Source organism: Staurois parvus, unplaced genomic scaffold (genome assembly GCF_062004578.1).
Source record: "Staurois parvus isolate SC_StPar_1 unplaced genomic scaffold, SC_StPar_1.0 ptg000151l, whole genome shotgun sequence".
NCBI lineage: Eukaryota > Metazoa > Chordata > Amphibia > Anura > Ranidae > Staurois > Staurois parvus.
Window position 1 is genome coordinate 6,884,246 of NW_028317947.1, and position 26,910 is coordinate 6,911,155.

General features: G+C 40.6%; 1 protein-coding gene across 1 annotated transcript in view; it reads right to left on the minus strand.

Moving 5' to 3' along the window:
• Positions 1 to 2,469: 2,469 nt before the first annotated feature.
• The window catches only part of MED24 (mediator complex subunit 24), an 80,494-nt gene continuing 56,053 nt past the window's right edge, over positions 2,470 to 26,910 (minus strand). The window contains exons 21-26 of the mRNA XM_089674379.1: positions 20,392 to 20,573; positions 20,196 to 20,289; positions 16,566 to 16,665; positions 7,791 to 7,871; positions 4,352 to 4,500; positions 2,470 to 2,932 (exon numbers count right to left, since the gene is read on the minus strand). Of these exons, the coding sequence (XP_089530505.1) occupies positions 2,816 to 2,932; positions 4,352 to 4,500; positions 7,791 to 7,871; positions 16,566 to 16,665; positions 20,196 to 20,289; positions 20,392 to 20,573 (723 nt within the window). The 3' untranslated portion in view covers positions 2,470 to 2,815. The remainder of the gene's footprint in view (positions 2,933 to 4,351; positions 4,501 to 7,790; positions 7,872 to 16,565; positions 16,666 to 20,195; positions 20,290 to 20,391; positions 20,574 to 26,910) is intronic.

Genomic DNA, 26,910 nt, shown 5'->3' on the forward strand with positions numbered 1-26,910 from the left:
TACCCTGCTTGCGATGCAGGGAAGACTACCCCACCTTCACCTAAAAAACTGTACTGGACCACCGTCAGATCATCCCCTGCAACAACTACTTTTTGTATCACCTCCCCCTCCCTTTAGATTGTAAGCTCCATGAGCAGGGCCCTCCTAATCCTTCTGATTTGTGCTGTCTCCCTTTATATTGTAAAGAGCTGTGCAAACTGTTGGCACTATATAAATCCTGTATAACATTATTAACGAGATTATAAAACACATCCTCCTACTTCTTTTTGTATAAGCAGGTTTAAAAGCATTTTCCTCTCCCAGTATGCTCAGAATAGAGATAGGTGAGAATCTGAATATAATCTTATTAAAGCCAGACTCTGAAAAACATTAAAATTATCCCTTGCAGTGGTGTATGCTCGCATACTGCATACTATGGAAGGAAAAAAGTGCTTTTACTTACCTGTTCCCCCAACATCCAGCAGTGGACATAGCAGAGAAAACCCTGTGGGGGCTTGTCCAGCAGCATGGAAAATCAAGTAAGCAGATCTACCTTTCTGTGTCCCCTTGACAATCATCCCTTGCAGTGCAGATGCAGCCCCACTGCAAGGGATCATTTTAAAGTTTTCAGGAGTCGGGCTTTACATTTTTCCTGGGGGTATCAATAACCTCAAGGACTGATTTTATCAGCAAATGTAGAATCTAACATTAAATCTCACCCCTAATTTTTTCTCAGAATGCTAAAATCATTGCACATAAAGGAGCTGATTCATTTCAGAGGAAAACAGTTTTGCTGTTGGTTCCTGAAAAATCTGTTATTGGTAGGAGTATTTTCAGGAATATTGGCTGGTTCCAATTAACTGACAGACCACATTTTCAGTGCTGTCACCATTTCTAACTAAACGAACGAGATGCCCTCTTAATGAAATCATCCATGTAATTTATCAAGAACATATACAGTTATGGAGTAAATCTGTAGAAAGGACAATAAGGATATGGAAACTGCAGTAACCTACAACAGTCTATTAAATAATCTGTCTTAAGAGGTCAGTACACACAAAAAAGATTTTCCAATTTTAGATAGTTGACAAAGGGTTTAACCGCCTCTTATCTCTGTACTGGTGAGATTTTTCTGCTTAAAGAGGAACTCCAGTTTTTTTTTTTTTAAGTCAGCAGCTTCAAATTCTGTAGCTGCTGACTTTTAAAAATAAGGTACATACCAGTGCCTAGGGGTCTAGCACAGGTCTTGTTGCCACTGTCGGTCCTCAGTGCCACCACCTTGGATATGGGAGCCGACTGTGGCTTCATAAGTAACCACAGTTGGCACCCTATGGAGCTTTGAGAATGGTCCTACAGCCTCGTAGGACATGTGACATGTTCCAAGAAGCTGTGGGAGGGGAGGGGGCAAGGCAAGGGATGTCATTCTCAGCTAGGCAAGAATAATGGAAGTGGGAGCAGGAACCAACAAAAATCCCCCATCCCCTCCCCGCCAAAAAAACCCTGTAACTTAGTTAACAGCAGGTGGGGGGTTTGACGGAAGCTGCAAGACTTCACTTTTTGAGAGAAGTTATTCTTTAAAGTATATTTCCATGTCTGCAGTGAAATTTGAGAACCACCCCTCCCCCCACACTATATGTTTGTAATGTATTACCATTCACACAGCATGCATAAAAATATGGAACATGCCTCAGGCAGTCCACAAAGTACAAAAATGAGAAGAAATCTGTTCCCACTGACAAAGTGTGGATAGATTGAGTTTCTCCTCATTAACAAATAATGCAGAACCCAAGCTCTGAGATCTTCAACCCATTGTTAAGACAGATAGTGTTGAAATCCAGCTTACAACTGATAATGAGATCTGCTAGTACAGTACACACAGGGTTAATTATGATAAACATTAACTCCCCAGCCTCCTCCTTGACATTACATACCAGTTTTGGAATTTTCAGAAAAGTGAAAGTAAAAATGTCAGCACCAACATATGTTAAAATTAAGGCTATGGTGAATGGGAGCATGGACAAAAAAAAAGCCGAACTTACCCCAGTTTGGAAGCAAAAGTGGAAATACACTTTAGCTCTTTCAAGCCCAGCTGTGGCGTACCTGGGATGGGGGTGGGGGGGGGGGGGTGACGACTGGCCAATCACATGACCACTGTGATTAGCAGTCACACTGGTCACATGATTGGGAGCCAGTCCTGGTGGCTCCAGATCATTAGGAGAGACTGAGAGCTGTATTTGGTTACAGCAGTAGCATAATGTCAGCACTGAAGGTTCTGCTGCCCATGAACACATATGTGGGAAGTGTGGATGTTAAAGCCTACCCTTTGTCATTGTACATATGCATTATGTGGGCGTCAGGAGCTTAAGTTCATCAGTCTGCACAGCTGCTTTGGCCATTATACGAGTTTCCAATGTTGGCGCATCAAGGACATATATAATAAGATGGAGGCTGACTCAGCCCACCATGCCCCAACTATACCTAAAATATTGGTTTGGAGCAAACTGACACTTTATCGAAGTTAAAGTCATATGAATGGCAGTTAGAAGCATTAAAAAAATAAGCAATCAGTGAAGAACATAGCAAAAAAGACACTTCAAAACAAGAGTTCTCTGTTTATCCAAAAGAATAAAAAAAATCCCAGGAATCCTGGAAAGATTGCATACCTGTACCCGTCTTATTTTTTACATTTACTATCAACGAATATAGGAGCACAGTTCTTACAATCAGAGGCCTATGGCGACATTAAATAAATGTATAAAAATGGTTGACACATCTCCTGGCTGAGCCTGTATTAGGTAGTCCTCATAACAGAGAAAATGTCTATTAGACAGAAGTGTCATAGAGCGGTCAGAGCTTTGGCAGCTACTCTTCTTCCAAGAGGGAGTGTCAGGTCTGTGATTGCCAGCACAATTTTGGGGCTTGATAAGGTGGAGACTTTAACCAACTCAGAAACCTTTAAAGAAAGAAGATACACCAACTGTAAAATCAAATAAGAAATCACATTTAAAATCTGCTGTGTAATTTAATAATACTTTTTTGTTCTAGTTTTGTATAGTGGGTGAGTGTTAGATCCTCGGTTAGGTTTTTGTTAATTTATAGACATGCTGTATATATAAGGGGATATAAATAGGAAAGCTTATCGAGTCACAACACTATATAAAAAAAATGAAAAAGAATTTAAAAAATTATATTCCAATATGTATCCAAAAAGTATCACAATTTTATTTCTGCCACCGTTTTGCCTTCAACATAGGTATGGACATTTTATACATAGTTACACTGGTCCAGTTTGGACCAAAGTAACTATATAAATACTATACCTGGCTGATGTCCCTGGATGCTGGAAATCACTGAAGCAGATACTGCTGCTCCAGTGATCTTCCCTAGTTCCTGGGTCCCTTTGCTGTGTGGCTACCCTTCTTATATTCTGAGGTTGTCTGCTTGGCACAGATGCCATTCAAAAAATGCAATGCATTTTCTGAATGAATGCAAAGCATTCTCTGATTGGATGAGGTGGAGAGATAGGATGGTGGCATCAAACTTTGATTTCCAGCTTCCATGAGCATTGGCCAGGTGTGGTATATGCATAGTTACATTGGTCCAAGCCAGAAGAACGTTTATCAATCTAGTAGTGCCAACCACTACAGTGATTTCCAGCTTCCCCTGTAGTCCATCAGGTGGTATGAGATCTACAGTACATACTTACACTGTGCCAAGCTAGACCAATGTAAGTAAGCAACACAGATCATTCCTGTGGATCGGCTTTAAAGGGAACTTTACAGTCCATATAAAAGCACACCTCCAACTACATTTTTTTTTCTGCATTGGAAAGGGTGTGGGAGAGTTAGAACCTCTGCCAAGTTTTTATTACTGTCCATGTCTTTCTATTCTGGTGAAATCTGTATTTCAATTATTTGTATGAGTGTCACTGGGACAGAAAATCTAGAAAATGGATAAATCTCCTCATTGAGTTATCGAATAAAAACTTGACACAAATCTTAATTCTTCCCAATGCTTAACCCCCCCCCTCCCCCCCCACTGGATTTAGGCTTAAACAGATGTATATCTTTTCTACTAACGTTGAATATGCATTTTACCCAGACTGTAAGCCTGGCAGCCAGCAGTTCACGATATCCTGTGATTACCACTTTAAATAGCTAGGGGGAGGACATTTTTAAAAGGACTGTTACCCTAGAGCTTAACAAGCAGAGGCTGAATGTGGAGAGGGCAAAAGGATCTGGGAATAGGTGCCACATGATCAGATTTGCAACATAGTACAATACTGAGAACTGTGGGCTAGTGAGGACAGCGCATCACACTTACAGCTTTTATCTTATCAGTAAATAATGATAAAAGGGTCCCTATCACTCACCATGCTGAAAGGCATAAACTGTAGGATCCCGCCTTTCCCTCCTGGCTCAAGGCTCTCCACGCACTCCTCCATAAACCACTGTACAAACTGGGTGTGGGAGCCAGCTGTCCGCGCTCCCAGAATGGATGAGATCAACAGGAAAAGGTTGGCTGCAGGCAAGAAGAGGTATTTTCAGGAAGGGGGTGGTTTACCATGCAGTTATTTAGTAACGAAACAAGGAACATCTAATACACAAAACTGTTGAAATATAAGAAGATACCATTTAATAAAATTAAAAAAAAAAAGAAAAAAAAGCAGGATATGATGGGACACTATTCCTCCCACTGACACTAAATGATGAAGCACTATTCCTCCCACTGACACCAATGATGGGGCGCTATTCCTCCCACTGACACCAATGATGGGGCGCTATTCCTCCCACTGACACTAAATGATGGGGCACTATTCCTCCCACTGACACTAAATGATGGGGCACTATTCCTCCCACTGACATCAATGATGGAGCACTATTCTTCCCACTGACATCAATGATGGAGCACTATTCTTCCCACTGACATCAATGATGGGGCACTATTCCTCCTACTGATACCAATGATGGGGCACTATTCCTCCTACTAAAACCAACAAAGGGGCACTGTTCCTCCCACTAATACCAAGGAAGGGGCACTGTTCCTCCCACTAATACCAAGGAAGGGGCACTGTTCCTCCCACTAATACCAAGGAAGGGGCACTGTTCCTCCCACTAATACCAAGGAAGGGGCACTGTTCCTCCCACTAATACCAAGGAAGGGGCACTGTTCCTCCCACTAATACCAAGGAAGGGGCACTGTTCCTCCCACTAATACCAAGGAAGGGGCACTGTTCCTCCCACTAATACCAAGGAAGGGGCACTGTTCCTCCCACTAATACAAACGATGGGGCACTCCTCCTCCTACTACTGACCACATTATGCCATTTGTTTTTTTTTATGACAATACCCACCAAGCCTACGGTATCGTATACTCTCACTGACACTTGGACATTTTCTACTCCCACTGGCCACAGTCCAGCCCTTATAAAGTCTAAAGGACAATGAACTGGCATTTTGTATAGAAGGTTTGGAGTCCCCTGCTCTACATAATTCTCAGCACAACTCATGCAGTAGCGAACATCTGCTTGGCATCCTAGGATCTGTGCTTTTTCTCCTGTTTCACATGTGCTCAGCTATGAAATGCTAACATAACGCAACAAATAAGTAAGATTTCAATATCTGCATATATTTTAAACAGGTAGTCATCAGAACACCATCATGTTTTAATTCTGCAGAAAGAATTATTCCTTTAACTAAAAAAATTCCAAAAGGTCAATATTTTAAACAGTGTTCAGTGGAGATCTTTAAAGCAATACAGTCGCCTCAATGACAAACAGACCGTGGGCAGTCTGCATCAACAAAAAAAAATAAATAAAAAGGAGAGTGAGGGCCGGTTTACACTATAGAAACGCAGTCCGGATGCATACCGGACGTGTTTCCGCATCCCCTTTTTCTGACACATTCTGGTGCATTTATGATGCATTTTTGATGCATTCCAGTGCATTTGTTATGCATTCCAGTTCATTTTTTCCCCTCTCTCTTTCTTTAATGTAAATAGGGACATGTGCGTTCCAGTACGTTTTTGCTGCGTTCCAGTGCTTTTTTCCACGTTACAGTACAGTTCTGTGCAGAAAAAATGCAGCATGTTCTACTTTTTTTTCTGCTACTGGAACTGCAAGCACTGATGTGAAGTATGACATGGGCAAACATATAACCAAATTCCTGTGTGTTTGGATGCAGAAAAAAAACAACTGAAAACACATGTAGTGTGAACTGGTCCTAATACAAACTTTTCCTAAAGTGACCCTGTCACCACAAGGTCACTTTTGGCCAAGAGGTCACCTTTAAAAAGAACTGTTTATAGACTTATTTTTCTGGTGGGCTGAGTATTGAAAAGTCGCCACTTCTCCGCTCCCCAGCCAGTAATCTATAGTCTTGTACAACTGGCCAAAGTGGCCAGAGGGGGAGCAAGTATTTCACACACCCAAAATGTAGAATACTTGCAGCAGCTGGGAAGTAGACAAGCAGCAGAATTTCAACACCAGGCCTGCCAAAATGGTAAGTATATAAAAGCTTTTTTACAAGTGATTCATCTAAAAGCGCACCCTGTGGCCTATGTTGATAGGGTCACTTTAAGATCTACAGGAATTGCCACAGTCTGACACCTCCACGTGTCTCTGATAATGTATCCTGTGCTTCCTCCTGTCAACATCTACATCACTACTATCTCATGTATCAGCGTAGGGGTTTACTGAAGGAAAAGATCTCCCAGCTGTAACATGTTTGAGTAGGTCCCATTACTTAGCAAATTTTGTAGAGATGTGTAAAACAGATTTGTATAACAGAAGTAGTGTATTACTAATCCTGAGTATACTAAACACTCCTATCTCTTCCAAGCAGCTTGTCATATGACCTAAGCCAAGGCAACAACCATGTGATCACTAAGGAAAGGTGACATTTAGGCACAAACAGTTAATCAAGGCCACTGCTTGAAATCTAAACCTCTCCTTGGGGTTGGAGATCATGACATTACTGCCCAAGCCTTCCCACCTCCCAGGGAATGCTTTGCATTTGTTGAGAAAATGCAAAGTGTTCCCTAAAAGGCGCCTGTACCGAAGAGAGCAATCCTCGGGTTCACAATGCAGCAGGGCAGCCGCTTGGCAAGGGACCTGAAAATTAGTGGAGATGACTGTAAGTGCAATGCCTACTAGAGTGATTTCCAGGATGCAGGGGGATCCCACAGGTATAAGACATATATACTTACAATAGTCCAGGCTAGACCAATGTAAGCACTGCCATTCCTAACCTGCAGCTTATAAAAAAAAAATTTGTGCCGACAGGTTCTGTCAGCCTATGTAAGCATAGATCAAAAGAAATAGGGATGGCTTAGGAAAAAGTAATAGGTGACAGGAGATCCTGAATTGTTTCTAGGACATCATTGTCTTGAATTTTGTGTGATAGGTATATTTTAAGGATGTGCTGAGTGGCCAGTAACATATTACAAAACTACTTGAAAGCCCTTGTATAGTGTCAAAGTGTCTTCACAGCCAAACATGCTTACTAAGGCATTTGTGCTGCATGTGAAACAAGACAAGATTAATCTCCTAATAATGTCCAGGCTGAGACCACACAAAAAGGTCAGTCTGCAGACAGCTGCTCACCCTTATCGGGTCAAGAAGCAATCTCCTATGATCTTGTAATTGTCTCCGATACAGTATAAGGAGACGTGGGGGCTAGAGCTAAAGTGAACCTGTTCCACTACCCTGCATCTTGATTTGACATTCAATTATATTTATCGCTGATGCTGTGGCAACCAGCTACAGCACTAAATCAGTCTATGGAAAGGTAATGTTCAATGTGTGATCTTACCAAGCACTCTGTTCAATGGTTCTTTGGAGCTGATGTTGTGGATCTGCGAGGCAGAGAGAGAGCTGTTCATAGGACGTTCAGCTGTGAGTGAAGAACAGACAATTTATGTGACTTTACAACATCTAATACATTTAATAAAGGCAGCCATGAGCCAATGTGGCAGATTAAGAAGCAGAATAAAGCCACAAAATGTACTTGCTATGATTATTTGTTTTAGATTATAATTCTGATTATATCTGGACATCTGTTGTGAAATTCAATAAATGAATTGTATGGAAAAGAGGTTAATTAAAGGGATGGCAAGACTATCTGGAGCACTTTCCACACAATATCACTTTCCCTTTTTTAGGTCACCTGCATGTGTGTCCAGGAAAACTAAGAACAACATTCTCAAAGAGGTGTTGAGAACTTTTAGACTTGCATGTTTAGTCAGACGAAGGAAAACTTCAGACAAGCTCAATAGCTCTGGTGAGGTGGCTCCCACACAGCAAAGCTTCCTTCGATGGGCACCCAATGGTAGCTCAAACCACAGAAATACAGAAAGTAATGCCAGACTAAAATTGAATAAAGGAGTCCAAAATCATTTTAATTGTTGGTAAAAAAAATCATATACAACAACAGCCAACACTGTTCGGGGCAACATCACTCCCTTTGTTTGTGGTATATACTTATATGCATATCTAGACATCATGTTTCAGCATTATGACTGTGTTTTTGTGTATTTTTGAAACCTAGATGAAGGGAGAGTGGTGTTGCCCCTGAAAAGAATTGGATGGTTTTATGCGACTTTTTTTTTTTACCAACAATTAAAATGATCTTGGACTCTTATGCTGTTTTAGTCTGGCGCTCCTTTCTGTGTTTCTACAGGAACACTATAAGGCCTAGTTCACACTGGCTTTAAAAGCAGGTGTTTGAGGGGCGTTTTTAATGCTCCTCAAATGCCTATAGAATTGATACTATGGGCAGCACACAGTACTGCTCACATTATCAAAACATGAAGCGTTAGCGTCACATCGATTCAGAATTGAAGCCTCATGTCAAGTCTAGAGGAGTTTGAAACCTTTCAACGGCTCCCATTCAAGTCTTTGGTGGCGCTCCGCAAACGCACTGGCAGGTGTTTGCTGGGTGTTAATACCATAAGAGTTTATTATAGGCATTTGTGGTGCATTTCTAACACTTGTAAAATGCTTCTAAAACGCCTCAAAACCACGCTTAGGGCATTTGGGGAGCATTTTTAATGCTTGTAAAACACCCATGCTAAAGCTCATTAACGCCGGTCTAACGCTCATACTAATTCTATAGGGGCGTTTTTGAAGAGTTAGACATTTAGTCAAGTGTGAACAAGCCCCAAGTCATATTAAAATACAGTATAACAGAAAAAAATTGATGTGTAAAAGTACAGTAACCTTTAGCATCTATTAGAAAAAATTTCTTGAAAGAGAACTCCAAGACTAATAGAAAATGCAGAATTTTTTTCCATCTTAACAAATTCAGACTTTTTCAAACAGTATTTCCCCTGAATTATGTTCAAATTTTGTGCCTATGCCCACAACATTTAATGAATCATGTTGAATGACAACACAGCTTACACACAGCTTACATAGGACAAATAGAGGAAGCTATGGTTTTATCCTGAGAGCTGATGTTTTTTTCTGTTTCAGATTTGCTCAGCAGGAGACTTAGAACAAAAAGAGAAAACAGTAGTCACTCAATCTTCAAACTAGAAAAGGAGGCACAAGATGGCAGGAGCAATTCACTAAATATATACCATATCAATCCTTCAATACAATCATTATTGCCTGGCTAGCCAGCAAAAAGGACCTGCAGACTGCTGTACTGTAGTACCTACATATACAGTTGTGCGCAAGTCAAGCAAAAACTTACGCGGCCCATTTGAAATGGAGAATGAATTATTTATTTTAATTATTTCAGGTACTTATATAGTGCCGTCAATTTACGCAGTGAGAATATATATATATATATATATATATATATATATATATATATATATATAAACATTCACATCAGCACCTAACCCTCAAGGGGCGTACAATCTAAGGTCCCTAACCTACATTCATACATACACATACTAGGGCCAAATTAGACAGGAGCCAATTAACCTACCAGCATGTCTTTGGAGTGTGGGAGGAAGCTGGAGTACCCAGAGGAAACCCACGCAGGCACAGGGAGAACATGCAAACTCCAGGCAGGTGGTGCCGTGGTTGGGATTTGAACCAACAACCCTAGTACTGCCAGGCAAAAGTGCTAACCATTTAACCACTGTGCTACCCCATGTCTTTATCTTCTGTGAATTATACAGTGCAGTATTACTCCATAATACAGCCTGCATTTTGCAGCCTATTCATAAAATGCAGGCCATGGTGTGGTGCCTGTGATGTCCTACAGAGTTCTCTCTGCAAAAGTAGAGACTGACCATCACTGACCCCCCATTACCGCCTCTCCCTTCACATTGATCTATCACTGAACTGCCCAGACACTGTCAACTCTCCACCCTTACTCCTCCATGACCCCCCTCTACTTCCTATCCTCCTCCTCCTTACCAGTGATCTATCACTGATTCCCATTGGCACCTCTCTGCTCATTGACCCCCATTACCTTCTCTACCTTACCACTGATTCATCACTGAACCCCACCATTAACTCTCTACCCTTACTCCTCCATCACCTCCAGTAACTTTTCTTCTCCACTGACCTCCACTGCCTCCTCTTTTCCCGCTGATATATCACTCACCTCCCACTGCCAACTCTCCACCCTTACCCCTCCATCAATGACCCCCATTACTTCCTCCCCCTTCCCAATTATCCATCAGTGGCCCCCACACTTTTGCTACTCCAGTGCTGACCCCCACTGCCCATTCCCCTCCTCCACCTAATCCAATTCCTCCACTTTTAGACTCCTGTATTACTGACTCCCAGTGCAGTTTGTCATCCCCTTTGACAGGCACACTTCTGCTATAATTCAAATGAGCAAATAGTCATTGTGTATTCAAACATATCATTGTTTAAGTGTGTTTCCCGAAAAAGCTGTGTACACTTTTCATTCACTCAAAAAGAAAAATGATACTTTATCAGAAATGTTCAAATGTTTTCATAAAACTGACATTTCAAAAGCATGCGTCTATGATCTCGATTTTGTAAATTAGAAACAGATTTAGTAGATTTTGTTTCTGCTTGGTAATGCTGAGTACTAGGGAACTCTGTCATTTTAAAGTGATGACTCACTGAACGCATCTTAGATTTTATTTTTTATCTTTTCATGTGTCTGGGTCATTGCTGTACTTCTGACAGATCAAATCCTGGTCTACAAGAATACCTTAAGATGACGATCCCAAATAACGGGAAAGTTGTGTTACTATGAATTTCCAAGATTACAGCACTATTCACTGACTGCCCCAATGAGTAGCAGGGCCGAAATCGTGGTGAGTTTTAGTGTCTATAAACAAACTAGTTGTATGTAAAATAGCAACAGAATGACGTACGAATTTAATCCAACTGAACAATGTCAGACTATGGAACAAATGGTCACAAAAAAGGAGAACTGGAACATTACAATCTCTTTCTAAGAAAGAGTGGTCCGAAGGAAGCTGACTAATAATTTTTTGAACTCTATAGGCAGTTTTATTTTAAGGCATGTAGGTTTCTCAAGCCTTAAGCATAGATGAGCCAGCATTTTCAGCAAGATTACAAAATGACCCAGTGTAAAGAATTCCATTCATTCCAAAGTCAACTGTTAAAAGCAATTTATTTTTATTGCATATAAATGAAGAAAAACCTTTAAGCGGTTGTAAACATACATTTTTTTTACATGTTATACTTACCTGCTCTGTGCAATGGCTGCACAGAGCAGCTCCTTACCTCTAGGGTCCTCCGTCAGTGCTCTCAACTTCTCCCTTGTGCGTTCATTGACACACACAGCATGGCTCGGCTCTCCTCCTCACAGGATTTGATTGATAGCAACAGGAGCCAATGGCTCCTGTTGCTATCAGCAATGTATGTGAGACCAGGAAAAGGAAAGAATAGCTGCTGCAGATCGGACAGCAGTGGAATGAAAGAGGACTTAGGTAAGTGCTTAAGAGGGGGCTGGGGGGGAAGCTGCTATTGAAAGGGGTTTCTTTACCTTAATGCAGAGAATGCATAAGGTAAAAAACATATTGCTTTAGAACCGGCAAACAAACATTGCCACCTTCAGGATGCAGTGCTATGTTTGATGCTGTAATGAGCAGATTACAGTTAAAAAAATAATAGACAGACAGACAGACACACTATATTGAAAAAAGTATTGGTCGGTCTGCCTTTTCACACACGAACTTTAATGGCATCCCAGTCTTAGTCCGTAGGATTCAATATTGAGTTGGCCCTGCCCTTTGCAGCTATAACAGCTTCAACTCAAGGTTTAGGAGTGTGTCTATGGGAATGTTTGACCATTCTACCAGAAGCGCATTTGTAAGGTCAGGCACTGATGTCGGACGAGAAAGGCACTGATGTCGGACGAGAAGGCCTTGCTCACAGCCCCTGCTCTAATCCATTCCAAAGGTGTTCTATCAGGTTGAGGTCAGGCGAGTCAAGTTCCTCCACCCCAAACTAGCTTCATCCACATCTTTATGGACCTTGCTTTGTGCACTGGTGCGCAGTCATGTTGGAACAGGAAGGGCCATCCCCAAACTATTCCCACAAAGTTGGGAGCATTAAATTGTTCAAAATGTCTAGGTATGCTGATGCCTTAAGCGTTCCCTTTACTGAAACTAGGGGGCCAAACCCAACCCCTGAAAAACAACCCTACACCATAATCCCCCCTCCACCAAACTTTACACTTGGCACAGTGCAGTCAGGCAAGTACCATTCTCCTGGCAACCGCCAAACCCAGACATGTCCATCGGATTGCCAGACAGAGAAGCAGGATTCGTCACTCCAGAGAACATGTCTCCACTGCTCTAGAGTCCAGTGGCGGCGTGCATTACACCACTGCACCCGACACTTTTCATCACACTTGGTGATGTAAGGCTTATGGCAGCTGCTTGGCCATGGAAACCCATTCCATGAAGCTCTCTACGCAGTGCTGTTGTACTAATCTGAAAGGTACACAAAGTTTGGAGATCTTTAGCTATTGACTTTGCAAACAGTTGGCGACTTCTGCACACTGTGCGTTTCAGCATGTGCTGACCCTGCTCTGTCATTTTACGTGGCCTACCACTTCGTGGCTGTGTTGCTGTTGTTCCCAGTTGCTTCCACTTTGTTATAATACCACTAACAGTTGGCCATGGAATATTTAGTAGCAAGGAAATGTCACGGATGGACTTATTGCACAGTTGGCAACCTATCACGGTACTACACTTGAATTCACTGAGCTTCTGAGAGCGACCTATCCTTTCACAAATGTTTGTAGAAGCAGTCTGCATGTCTAGGAGTTTGATTTTATACACATGTGGCCATGAAGGGGAGATATATATAAATACACACACACACAAACCAAAAACTGTGGAGTGTATCCTTTAGATCTTGCAAAAGCTATGCATACATACATACACACACATTATATATATATACATACATACAAACACACCAAAAACTGTATAGCTTTTGGAAGATCTAAAAGGAGATTATATAATCAGAGTGTAATGTATATCAGATCAGCTTGTGTATGGACAGCATTCTGAGAACAGAATCCTGGATTAGGATTGGCCATGAGGCAAGTATTCCCAATCTTTTAACAATGTTTATGGCCAGATATATATGACTCTCAGAACAGAATATTAAAATTGTGCTAAAGGACTTTTTTTGGATCAATTTAGAAATTATAATCCCGGTCAGGTTTTTACTGAATAGGATTATTTTCCCTCACTTCTTGTCTCAAAGAGAGTGTTGAGCAAGCACAGTTATAGTAAATGATCACAGCTTTTCCAGCCCTTTACCCTGTACAATTTTTATATTTTAGCAATGGACCTATAGATTCAGATTCAAAGTTTTATTTGCATCTTTCTCTATTATTATATTATGTTAAAAGAAATTAACATTTTTAAAAGCTGCTTTTTTTAATCACTAATCCTACCTAAAACAAAGAAACAAACAAAACTCTAAAATAACATTTCTGTATGCATGCTAAAAAACAAATTTTTCAAGCAGAAGTTAACTAGGGCTAGTGAGGTAAAATAGAGTTGTGTAGGAAAGACCTTCATAAAATAAAATAAAAAAAATTGGACTTTTAGGTTTGCTACAGCAAATCACAATGCAACTTTTTTTTTTAGCACTATAACGATTAGTGATTACAGTGAGATTATTATACAGTGATCATTGGAGAAGTTAGTGACAGGTATCTCAGCTGTCAATAGTGGGACCTGGCAGGTACACCAAAAGCAATCTTGTGACTTCTATCAGTGTCCAGCACTGGTTAAAGTTCATAGAAGTTTTTATTCTCCCCTATGAGGCTGCAGGACTACTGACCCTCTGTCTGGACAGTGCTGATTGGCCTTGTGCTGATCACATGCACTCTTCCAAGAAAGAAAAAAAAAACAAACTTTCTAGCAATACACACCACACTGAGCATGTGCAGCTTGCCCCCAAGGCTCTGTTCTATCAGGAGATGGACTGGGGACAGTAGAAGAAGGGGAGGATCAGAGAAGACAGGATCAAACAGCCTTTTTACACAATGTATTGGATTAACCCCTTAGGTTTTAGTGAGTATAACAAGCATGCTTTATTGCATATACAGACTGATTTTACTGTTGTTTAGTAACACTTTAACGGAAGTCCTGCATGTCTTACGTAGTATACCCAGGGCTTCAAGGGGTTAAGCATGAAATTTCATATTCTTTCATAAGCCTAGTTGTCTCTGGTTTTCTCCAACTGTACTAATGATCACACGTGAATATAATTCAAGCTTCCTTCCCTTTCTTCATATGGACGTAAAGAGGGAAATGAGTAAGCAGCAGTCAGAAGTACTAAACGCTATACAAACTTCTGTGCCTGTATAAAGAACAGTATCATGATTTGATGTTACATGCATTGGCAGCCCTTCCTGGTTAGGATTCCAAATAAAGTAAGTATAGCGTTTCCCAAGGGGAATTCTCCGCATGCTGGAGCTGGGTGTGCCAACAGGATATTGTGCAATATATCACTGAAACACAGGTAAAAGGATTAAAATAAAAAACATACCACTCCCTATGCCAACATAACATAGATTGTGAACTATATGTTTTTACATGATTCCTTCTTAATATTAAAGACAGTTTTAATCAAACTAAATCTACAGCCACAAGTGCATCTGGATAGAATGAAGACTTGTTAGAAGCCATGCCAAAATTTCATTACTGTCTGTATTTCACAGGGGAGATTCGCCTTCTAGTTCCTGACGAGTGCTGTCACTGGGAAAGAAAGTGATAGGAAATTCAAAATTTCAAAAACGGGGATAAGGGTAAACCTTTCATATGGGACACCTGTTCTGGTGGCACCTAAGAAGGGATTTTCCCTCCCTTTGGGGAGATGTGAAAGAAAATCTCCTAGTAAAATCTGGCTGTTGGTGCCTTGCCATTTTAAAATGCAGAGAACTGTTTTACTATAGTACTATTTTACATTTTCCAATAAAATTATTAATGTGAAATTTCATTAATTTCTGTGCACCAACACTGAGATGTGGTGTGTAGAAACGCATAAAGAAATGGAGCTGCGGCGCAGGATGGCAAAAAGCTGTCATGTTGCAGATTTGTGGATTGCACTTCAGCTCACCTGAAGGGTGCATTTAAAGCCTCATTCACACGAGCATAGTATTTTAGGGCTGGTCTGCAAAAATCAATATCACACCAGTAACTTACGTCAAGTTCGTGCACAAAACTAGGCACATTTGCTGCACTTCCTTTCCTGACCACCCAGGCTGCATTTTAAAGGTGACAACACGCCCTTCTTTTATGTTTGTTTTTAAAAGTATAGGGCACATTAGAAAAATTGACCAACTAGTTAACAAAGCACGTGATCCCTGGCTGGTTTGTTTACAAACAGAAGCTGGGGGTTTGGACAGGTGAATTGGCCTCACAGTACAGTTTGCTGGGTGGATGGTTCAATCACAAACAGGCTGGATTTGGGTCGAACCCAGAAGCTCGTTCCTAATTTACACTCTCAAGAGTATAAAAGAAGGTAAGAAAGGTGCATGGGTTACTCATATCTTGCTTTCATTTGGGCAGCACAGTGGTTAAATGGGCAGCACAGTGGATAAACTGTATAATTCACAGAAGAAAAAGACATGGGGTAGCACAGTGGTTAAATGGTTAGCACTTTCGTCTGGCAGTACTTAGGTCGTTGGTTCAAATCCCAACCACAGCACCACCTGCCTGGAGTTTGCATGTTCTCCCTGTGCCTGCGTGGGTTTCCCATCTGGGTACTCCGGTTTTCTCCCACAATCCAAAGACATGCTGGTAGATTAATTGGAACCTATCTATAGTGGCCCTAGTATGTATGAATGTAAGTTAGGGACTTTAGAGTGTACACCCCTTGAGGGATAGGGACCGATGTGAATGTACTATATATATAAATGTGTGTGTGTGTGTAAAGCGCTGCGTAAATTGACGGCGCTATACAAGTACCTGTAATAAATAAAAAAATAAAATACATTTTTATTGCTTTCAGCTTCTTGTACATGTAGATCCAAAGATAATCATATTTCAGGCTTCCTTTTTCCTAGCACAGGCCACAAATTCAGTACAGTTACACAATTAGATTTTGCTTGTATCTGTAGAAATGAAACCCCAAGCATTTACATGGTATTTACCAGGGTTGGCTGGTACCGCTGGTTCCTCTTCAGTGGAGCTCAGGAGTCGCATCAGTTTGGATTGCTGGGTGTCATCCAGAGGAAACAGACTACTGTAGTCCTACAAGCAAATAAATGCATATAAGAAGAGCATAGTGCCTTAGTGATCAGAAATTTAGCTCAGGGGTACTGAATTCTGATTACCACGAAGGACACTATATTTTTCTCCCAATTTTTTTGTGTATATTCTAATCTCCTCCAGCAATCCCAAAACACCCCGACAGGCATACTGGCTTTCACCAAAAGCAAAAAGTGTGTTTGTGGAGGAGCCTGCAGTCCTACAAGAGTTAAAAGCATATGTAAACCTTAAATCTATTTTATATAAGGTTTGGCAACACAGTTTTCTTAAGGAAATAACATTTTGTGAATCTCCTGTCTTGTTTCTAACCTAGAGAATTCTGCCAATTACAGCAGTTCAAAGAACGAAAGGTATACCACTCAGGCAAACAATCCAGATCAATCCACAACAAGTGCAGGCTCTGGCTTGCCACCACACATGATGCAACAGGAAGAAGAGTCAGCCGCACACCGGAGGATAGATGAATATAGTGTATATTTATTGATCCATAGGACACAAAAAACACCAGGAAATGAACACAGGACCTGTTAACGCGTTTCACACGATCTCGTGCTTAATCATAACCAACTTATGATTAAGCACGAGATCGTGTTAACAGGTCCTGTATTCATGTCCTGGTGTTTTGTGTGTCCTATGGATCAATAAATATACACTATATTCATCTATCCTCCGGTGTGCGGCTGACCCTTCTTCCTCTTGCAATAACAGCAGTTTCCATTGCAGGTGGACAACACTAATCTATTGCCTTACAATTAGCAGCAGTGTTGTCAGCCTGTCTTGTATGCGCTTTCAGATCGCAAACTGAGCTGCTTATCTGACAAACCTCAAAGGTAGCCTAAAGTCAATTAAAATAGCACACATGGAAGGCTGACAACGAAGCTGCTATTTGCAAGGCAGGGAAATAGGGTTGTCAGTCTGCAACAGGAAGTGTTGTTACTAGTAAGATCTTTAGATAAAAAAACCTTACAAACCATTTACAAAAAATGATGATCTGTATAAGAAAACTGTATACAGCAAGGCATGATGCTAAAAATACAGAAAAACACACACATATCTACAGTTATATAAAATGCGCGTGCATTTTTCCAAATGCTGGTGATGAATATATTTATTCTTTCACTTCAAGAGTATCTAAGCTTTGTGTATATATGTATGTACAGTGGGGATCGAAAGTTTGGGCACCCCAGCTAAAAATTTGTATTAATGTGCATAAAGAAGCCAAGGAAAGATGGAAAAATCTCCAAAAGGCATCAAATTACAGATTAGACATTCTTATAATATGTCAACAAAAGTTAGATTTTATTTCCAACATTTACACTTTCAAAATAACAGAAAACAAAAAAATGGCATCTGCAAAAGTTTGGGCACCCTGAAGAGTTAATATCTTGTACTGCTCCCTTCGGCAAGTATCACAGCTTGAAAACGCTTTTTGTAGCCAGCCAAGAGTCTTTCAATTCTTGTTTGAGGTATCTTTGCTCATTCTTCCTTACAAAAGTCTTCCAGTTATTTGAGATTTCTGGCCTGTCTGTCACGCACTGCTCTTTTATCTATCCATAGATTTTCAATTATGTTGAGGTCAGGAGATTGTGAAGGCCATGGCAAAACCTTCAGTTTACGCCTCCTGATGTAATCCCCCGTGGATTTCGAGGTGTGTTTAGGATCATTATCCATTTGTAGAAGCCATCCTCTCTTTAACTTCAGCTTTTTCACAGATGGCATCAAGTTACCATCCAAAATTTGCTGAAATGTTATTGAATCCATTTTTCCTTCTACTCGTGAGATGTTCCCTGTGCCACTGGCTACAACACAACCCCAAAGCATGATTGATCCAACCCCATGCTTAACAGTTGGACAGAGGTTCTTTTCATTAAATTCTGTGCCCCTTCTTCTCCAAACGTACCTTTGCTCATTCCGGCCAAAAAGTTCAATTTTAACCTCATCGGTCCACAGAACTTGTTTCCAAAATGCATCAGGCTTGTCTATATGTTCATTTGCAAAGTTCAAACGATGATTTTTGTGGTGAGGACGTAGAAGAGGTTTTCTTCTGATGACTCTTCCATGAAGACCATATTTGTACAAGTATCTCTTTATAGTGGAATAGTGTACGACAACTCCAGTGTCTGCCAGATCTTTCTGGAGGGATCGTGCAGTCAAACGTGGGTTTTGAATTGTTTTTCTCACAATCTTGCGAGCTGTTCTGTCTGATATTTTTCTTGGTCTTCCAGATCTTGCTTTAACTTCCACTGTTCCTGAAGACTGCCATTTCTTAATTACATTCCGAACAGAGGATATTGACATCTGAAAACGCTTTGCTATCTTCTTATAGCCTTCTCCAGCTTTGTGAGCGTCAACTGTTTTCAGTTTCAGTTTTCTAGACAACTGCTTAGAAGAACCCATGGTGCTGATTGTTGGGGCAAGGTCAGATGAGTCTGGGCATTTAAAACCTTTGAGATTGACATCACCTGGTCTTCCCAGATGATGATTGACAACAATCCATGACACTGGAAGGTCTCAGCTTTGCAAAGGGGGCAGTGCATGCTATAAATTCTGCAGGGTGCCCAAACTTTTGCAGACGCCATTTTTTTGTTTTCTGTTATTTTGAAAGTGTAAATGTTGGAAATAAAATCTAACTTTTGTTGACATATTATAAGAATGTCTAATCTGTAATTTGATGCCTTTTGGAGATTTTTCCATCTTTCCTTGGCTTCTTTATGCACATTAATACAAATTTTTAGCTGGGGTGCCCAAACTTTCGATCCCCACTGTATGTATGTATGTATGTATGTATGTATGTATGTGTATATATATATATATATATATATATATATATATATATATATGCACACACACGTCTACATACATCTTTATACCTATTCATCTCTTTCTCTCAAGGGCTATAAAACTGGCAATCGCAATCCAAATTCTACATTCGAGGACCTCCCAATTGCATGAATGCTGAACATCTGGCTCAGAATGTACAGGGGTGTACGGAGGTACATAATGTGGGACAGAATAGCTTGCCAAGCTTGAATATTAGGAATAGGCTTGTGAGTGATTTATCCCACGGAGATTCTCCAAAAAATAAAATACTACTTTTGTGCAGTCTTAGCCTTTAGCTCCGGTTCACATATGTACTATACAGGAAACATGAATCCTGTGCGTTTCCAGCATCGCATTGAAATCGCACCGCGTTCATGCTATCTGCTTTGGGCTTCAATGGTAAATTAACAACGCCCCAAAAATGTGGTCCTATTCTGAAACAGCAAAAAAAAAAAAAAGATGCCTGTGCTTTTATTGTGCAAGTGCAATGCAATTTGAGCCCAAACAACATGAACGTGCTCAAATCACACTGCAAAGATTTGCATGTGATTTGAATAGGAATGTGTTGTGATTTCTATCTGAATCACATGTGGTGTCGCGCACTGCCCAAGTGTGAACCCAGACAAAATAAACCATTACACCAGTTGTTTTTTAAAATATTATTTCAAAAATGAATATTGAACTGAGCACACCTCAATGTCTTCTCGGTGTCTTTTCCTTTGCCGTGGGGAGGGCTGTCCTTTGTTTTGGGTGGAGTAAGAAGTCATAGCGCACCAAACAGATAACCTGAAAGAAAGGAAGATGATGGTCAAACAAGATGACAAGCATAAAAAGAGCATGGAGCCAGTGAATGAAAATGCTAATTAAGTGTGGTAAACGCATACTCACTTAGCCAAAGCCCGGCCTGGCGGATCCATTAATGTGTGCCATTTGGCAGAGTCTGTGAGAAGGGAGGGCAGCACATGTCCCAGGAGGGTGAGCGTCAGCTGCTGCATGTCCAGAGAGAAGATAGCATAGAGTAGTTCTACAGCTCGCACTGCAAATTCCAGGCGGGTTTCTTTCAGAAGTTCCTAGACAGAAGAATATCAAAATAACAACCCACTATACTTTAGATTTTTCCATTACAAATAACGCCACAGATGATTTACAATGTAAAGTTACCTTATTATAGTCAAGACAACTTTTTTTTTTTTTAATTTGTCAGGTAAAATTGAAAGAATGAATGTTTTGTATTTTAAATGCTGCCAACACAAAGCTCAAAGCTCCTTTTTGTGTTTTCCCATTTTTCTTTCTCTGTTGTTAAAAGCTTGTCTATACAGCTCAGTAGCACAAGCTTAAAGTTGCACAAACAAGTGAATAAATCAGAGCAGTGGCTCAACCCCCACTCTCTCCCACCATCTGTACAGCTCTGTTCTAGGTTTTAATTAGAGACAAGTGTCTGAAATATCACAACTTCTGATGTTCTTTCCCATTATTATAATAATGATTTTTATTATAATAGCCAATGAGGAGAGGGAATCCCAGGATCGCCGAGACTCCAGTGCACATGGCTGGATCGAGAGGGGGCTTAGGTGAGAATTAGGGGGGAATGGGGGTGATGCTACACAGAGAAGGTTTTTTTTACCTTCATGCATTTAATAAAAAACCTTGAGCCTTTACAACCACTTTGTTTGGAAGAAACACTCTAGTCTTAGTTTTGTCCAGAAATGGACCGTGATATTCCAAGTGACGAGTCAGAAAAAATGGGGACAAGTACTGTAGGTGTCTGCCCTATTGTCTACAGAAGCCAGAAGGTCTGTTAAAGAGAGGCAAGGAGACATCTGCTTCATTCCACACAGAATTCCTGAGCTCATATGAAGAAAAAATGCTCCCATTCCGCAATTCTAGCAAGTGGAGGTGAACCATAATGCAGAGGAAGGCTTTTATGAACACACTTTGAAATCCAGACCTTGTAGGGTGACTGGGAGCCAAGCTTGGGGCAGTCTTGACATGGTGGATGCTAGAGAGGAGAAATTAAAGTGACATTTCCTAATATATAAAAAAGGGAGAACATTTGCGATCTGTTGCTAAGGCTTCTTCTGATGGGAAATATGAGTGCTCTTGCCACCAGTAGCGTCCTTCATAATAGTATAAAGGGAAGATCCAAAAAGAAGTTTCCCATGCAGAACAGATCTTAGACATGGGTACCACAGTTAAGCACACAAGAGATAAGCCGGGAAAGCCCCCAGAAAACCATGACAACTGAAGTTTAAAGCTATGGCCATTTACTCCATGCATCCTATAAGTAAGGGATCATCCCCAGCAGTAGTAAGATCTCTTTTAGGAAATTATGCCTTGTCAACCACAGCTAGGATGGGAGGAAAAGCAGGGCCAGCAAGCATGAACATAGCTCTAAAGTTAGAAAATAACTTTTATTTTTTTTTAATGACAGTAGGAAAAAATTGAAAAAGCAAAAGGAACTGGAAAAACCCAATACAGCCAAAAAGGACTATGATGGTATGAAGGAATTGCAATACCCCGGGCGCTAACTTAGTACTTGTGACTCTGGTTCTGAGGTATCAGGCATCAGGTGAGAAAGCAAACGATCAGCTTGCGTCATCAGTGGAAAATGACGAATAGAAGAGTATTAAAGGAACTATGTAATTAGCCAGAGAGGAACCTCCTGTAATGGGGTGGAAGAGGCCACCAATTTTAAATAGGTAAAAGCTTTAATAACGTTGACCTATAAGGCAGAATAAAAAAAAGACAATAATGGCTAGGTAAATAACATTTAAGGTGTAGATTGCCTCATAACTGTGCCTTTAAAATTGCACATGTGCTTGACACTACCTTGTAGGATAAAAATTACAGATCCAAGTAATGATCCAACAAGACATGTATTGCCAGGAACTGGAATGTAAAAGTACAGAGAAACTTTGTTTTACCCTGTCCATGGTCCTGTCTAGGGTCCAGATTTCACCGGTCAGAGTGGGCATACCATACCTTCAAAGGGGTCTTCAGGGTCTGGGTGCCATAGGAATGGACAACTGCCATGGATTTGTATAGCATCCCATAGCTAACTTACTCATTGTACCATGTGCCAAGATGAGTGGCAAATGCAGGATTGGGTGCCCACAGCAAACATTACAGTCCATGGGATCTGGGTATGGTTCTCAAGGTGTATACAGCAAGGGTAATCAATATGGAAACTGCTAGTGAGCCACAAGGCAGTAAGCAGTCAGATACTGATAGAAGTGTCAGTCGAAGAAGAAGAAAAAGAAAACTGGTAAAAATCTGAAAAAAGTCTTCAACGGCAGAAGGGGTCCATCAGGAGAAGGCGATCCCACTTTTGCCAGTGTCCAATCATCTAGAGCAGGGGTCTCCAAATTTTCCAAACAAAGGGCCAGTATACAGTCCTTAAGACCTTGTGGGGGCCAGACTGAGGATAATAGGAGTAGAAAATGTCCTGGTGTTAGTGGGAGTAAAACAATGAATCATCATTGGTGTCAGTGGTAGGAATAGTGCCCCATCGTAGGTGTCATTAGGAGGAATTGTGCCCCTTCATTGGTGTCAGTGGGAGGGCATATGCTCAATTCTTGGTGTCATTGGGAGGAATTGTGCCCCCTCATTGGAGTCATAGGAAGAACATATCCCCAATTGTTGGTGTACTTAGCAGGAATTGTGCCCTTCATTGGTGTCAGTGGGAGGACATATGCCCAATTGTTGGTGTCAATAGGACGCATGCCCAACTGTTGATGTCGGTGGATGGAATAGTGCCCCAAGGGTCAGACAGAAGCAAGCAAAGGGCCACAGTTTGGAGACCCCTGATCTAGAGATAGCAGCATATAAGCCAAGATCTAAGAATCGATTCCTTAATCCTGTACTGTACGAGTTCTCCAGATTTTAGTTGCTGCATGCTTGTTTCAGATTAGTGACCCAGAAAGTTCCAAGACCAGAGACAGCTAGAGATTTTGTTTTTCTAGAAAGAAGTTAAAAGCAGCAGCTTCATATTTCTTTGAGTAAAGGTTCTGTTTAAGCGGAGTGCACACATGAGAAAATGTGGGGAATATCTTAGATTTAAGTGACCTTAGTATCCAGAGCATAGGCAAATTAGATCTGGACCTAATTAGATCTGTCCAGCCTTATGAAATGTAATGTGCAGAGGGAAAAGCAGCACAAGGAGCCAATCAGTTGTGTAGCAGTGCTCATGTGCGGACAAGGGGCTTGCCCTAGAAGAGAGTAGAGTAACAGTGAGATGAGCTCATCAACCTGCTGCTTCCCATTTCACTGCCCAACCACAAGCTGGATGACAAACAAAACCTGCAAATGTTACCCAACTTCCCTCCTAGATTGTAAGCTCCAAGGAGCAGGGCCCTCCTATCCCTCTTGTATTGAACTGTATTATTGCTGTATTGTCTCCCGTTATATTGTAAAGTGCTGAGCAAACTGTTGGCGCTATATAAATCCTGTATAATAATAACTGCAGCATAGAAATTCAGGTATTTTGCACTGTGCAGAGATATGTACATCTCAGGGCTGGATGGACAGAAATACAAATTCTTTGACAGGTAAGAGCTCCCCGACAGTATATGCATTTTATGGCGTTCAGGGTTTACTTTAAGCACTTCAATATATACATATCAAATAGCACCTGCACTAAACACTGATCACCTCAAAATTGAGTCAGTTTCTTATAATCCTGGCCATGCTACCATCTAGAGTTGAATCATTCATACAACTGCAGCTGCCATTATTCATCTAAACTTTAGATTATTCATCTAAACTGCACAATCCTTCTTAGACATTGTAAAAGCAGGTACAATATATAAACTGGTGCCACAATGCAATCCTCCACAAAAAAAAAAATCAAGGACAGCTATTAAAGGACTTCCAAGTAAATGCAAACTTATGTTATGACAAAACCACAGTAATAGTCACAGTTATATACTTGCATTTATTCCTATACAACATTATGTTTGTGGTGCACCTTTCATCACCATTCTTTAAAAGTTTTATCAGACCTTGAAAGATTCATGGTACCGTGTTCGAATGAACCAAGGCTTAGCAGAAAGGATAAGTCTTTTTAAAGGAGAACACAACTGTCCTTAACATAAAATCCCTGAAGGCGGAGCACAGTGATTCAACATTAGGATTGTATTCTTCAACAGTAGCTCTCCAAGGCCACAAATATATTCAAGCAAGTGAATATTGTTCTGCTTATTGTATGGTCAAATCACACAAGTGTAGCACAGCAAACAAGGCTATAAAACACAAACAAACAAAAAACCTCCTTTAACATAAGGGGGATAGGATAGAGAGGAAAGATGGTCATCCAGTCTAATTAAAGGACAGCAGGGGGCGCCACTAAGTGCAGTATTTAAAAAACACTTTAATAATACATCAGTATTGCACTCACATATTAGTGATGGCTATGTCGCTTGTAAGCATAGAGATCTTTAGAATCGTTTAGAGCTTTTAAATCTCTCTGCTTACAAGCGACATAGCCATAGCTAATATGCGAGTGCAACACTGATGTATTATTAAAGTGTTTTTTTTAAATACTGCACTTAGTGGCGCCCCCTGCTATCCTTTGTCCTTACAGAGACATGCTCCAGTCTCTTGGTGGAGCTGCCAACTCCTTGTATAATCCAATCATTATGGACTTTGTTTATGGACTTTATACGTGAACATTGTTCATAATTTTAAGTTATTTAGGTTCTTTCATCAATTCATTACATAATCCTTTAGTGCACGAGTGTCAAACTGGCGGCCCTCCAGCTGTTGTGAAACTACAAGTCCCATCATGCCTCTGCCTTTGGGAGCCATGCTTATAACTGTCAATCTTGCAATGCCTCATGGGACTTGTAGTTTGGCAACAGCTGGAGGGCCGTCAGTTTGACACCCCTGCTTTAGTGGTAAGTGTTCCTTGTTATCAGGAATTGCGCCATACAATTTTGTATTTTATTGATGGTCATCCAGTCTGCAGGCTTTTCATTGCAGTATCTTTAGAGGAAAACACTTCCATAAGGATGGAGATAATAAAATCTCCACTTTTAATTGAAAACTTCAAAAATACCTCCTCCTGAGGAGGATGCCATGTTTGCGAAGAAAGGCATCAAGGTTTTAGGGAGTTTTAATTGCCTTGATCCATGTAGAAGTGTTTTTTTTTTGGTCTACCTTGCCCTGTGGACTAATAACTTACAAAGCGCCAACGCCATGGCTTTCTCAATTACATGGTAATCATTTCAGGTAAGCCTCTACATGTGAGCGTGTTACCATAAATTAAATCAGTAATAAACCTAAACACAAAAATGTAATATATTGCAGCTTAACAATCATTAGATGTGTTTGCATTAGTTTTCTTTTTTAGGCTTTTCACTTGGTAATCTGGCCAGTAACACACCTCCTGTATTAAGAGTTCCTCTGGACAGCAGCATTGTTAATCTTGGGTGAAGGGAGTGTTAGAGTAACCAGCAGATTTAGCTACACTAACAAATTGAAGCCAAACTCCATCTCACACTTTCTAAGTAGTTTCAGAAGTTATTTTTTTTTTGGGGAAAAGGTTTTACAAAAATAAATAAAAATTGATCATCGTAAGCACCCCTGTCAGTAGTAAATGTTTTGTCTCATCCCTCTAACTGCTACAACTGCAGGAGAGCTTGTGCTTTTGAAAATCAACAGACTTACTGGCTGGATCAGTAGGCGAAAATAGAAGAAAGCAAGTCTAAAAAAGAAAACTAATGCAGCCATCACATCTAAGAATTTGTAAACTGCAATATAATACATTTTTGTGTTTAGTTTTAATACCACTTTAAATTGATACACTTATCTCACATTATGTGACACAACTGAGCAACAGTGTTGAAGATACAGCAATGAAAGACCTGCAGATTGGATGACTATCAATCCTCTATCCCTGTCAGAGGAATTCATTTCTATAAGCTTGTTTGCCGTGTCATATTAATGTGTGATTTCGGCTACACAATAACATGAGCATTATTTCCTTAAGAGGATATATTTGTCAACATCTCGATAATCTTCAAGGCTCCCCAGTTTCTTTCTTGGTTTCCAGTGCCTCTTAAGAGAAAATGGCACCATTCAGCTGGTGTAATATCAGAATATTCAGACTAACCTAGTCATTAAATTCTACATTTTGACTGTGAGAGTCACACCGTGAGCGTCATTGACTGTCAGATCTCAGGTGAACTGAGATCTGGCAGTCGACGTGGCGCCTGACCTAAAGCAGATAAAACAATGCCTTACTTAGCCACTTGCCCTCCAGAGGATTTACCCCCTTTCCTCACCAGGCCATTTTTTGTGATACGGCGCTGCATTACTTTAAATGACAATTGTGCAGTCATGCAACGTTGTACATAAATGAAATGTATGTCCTTTTCCCACAAATAGAGCTTTCTTTTGGTGGTATTT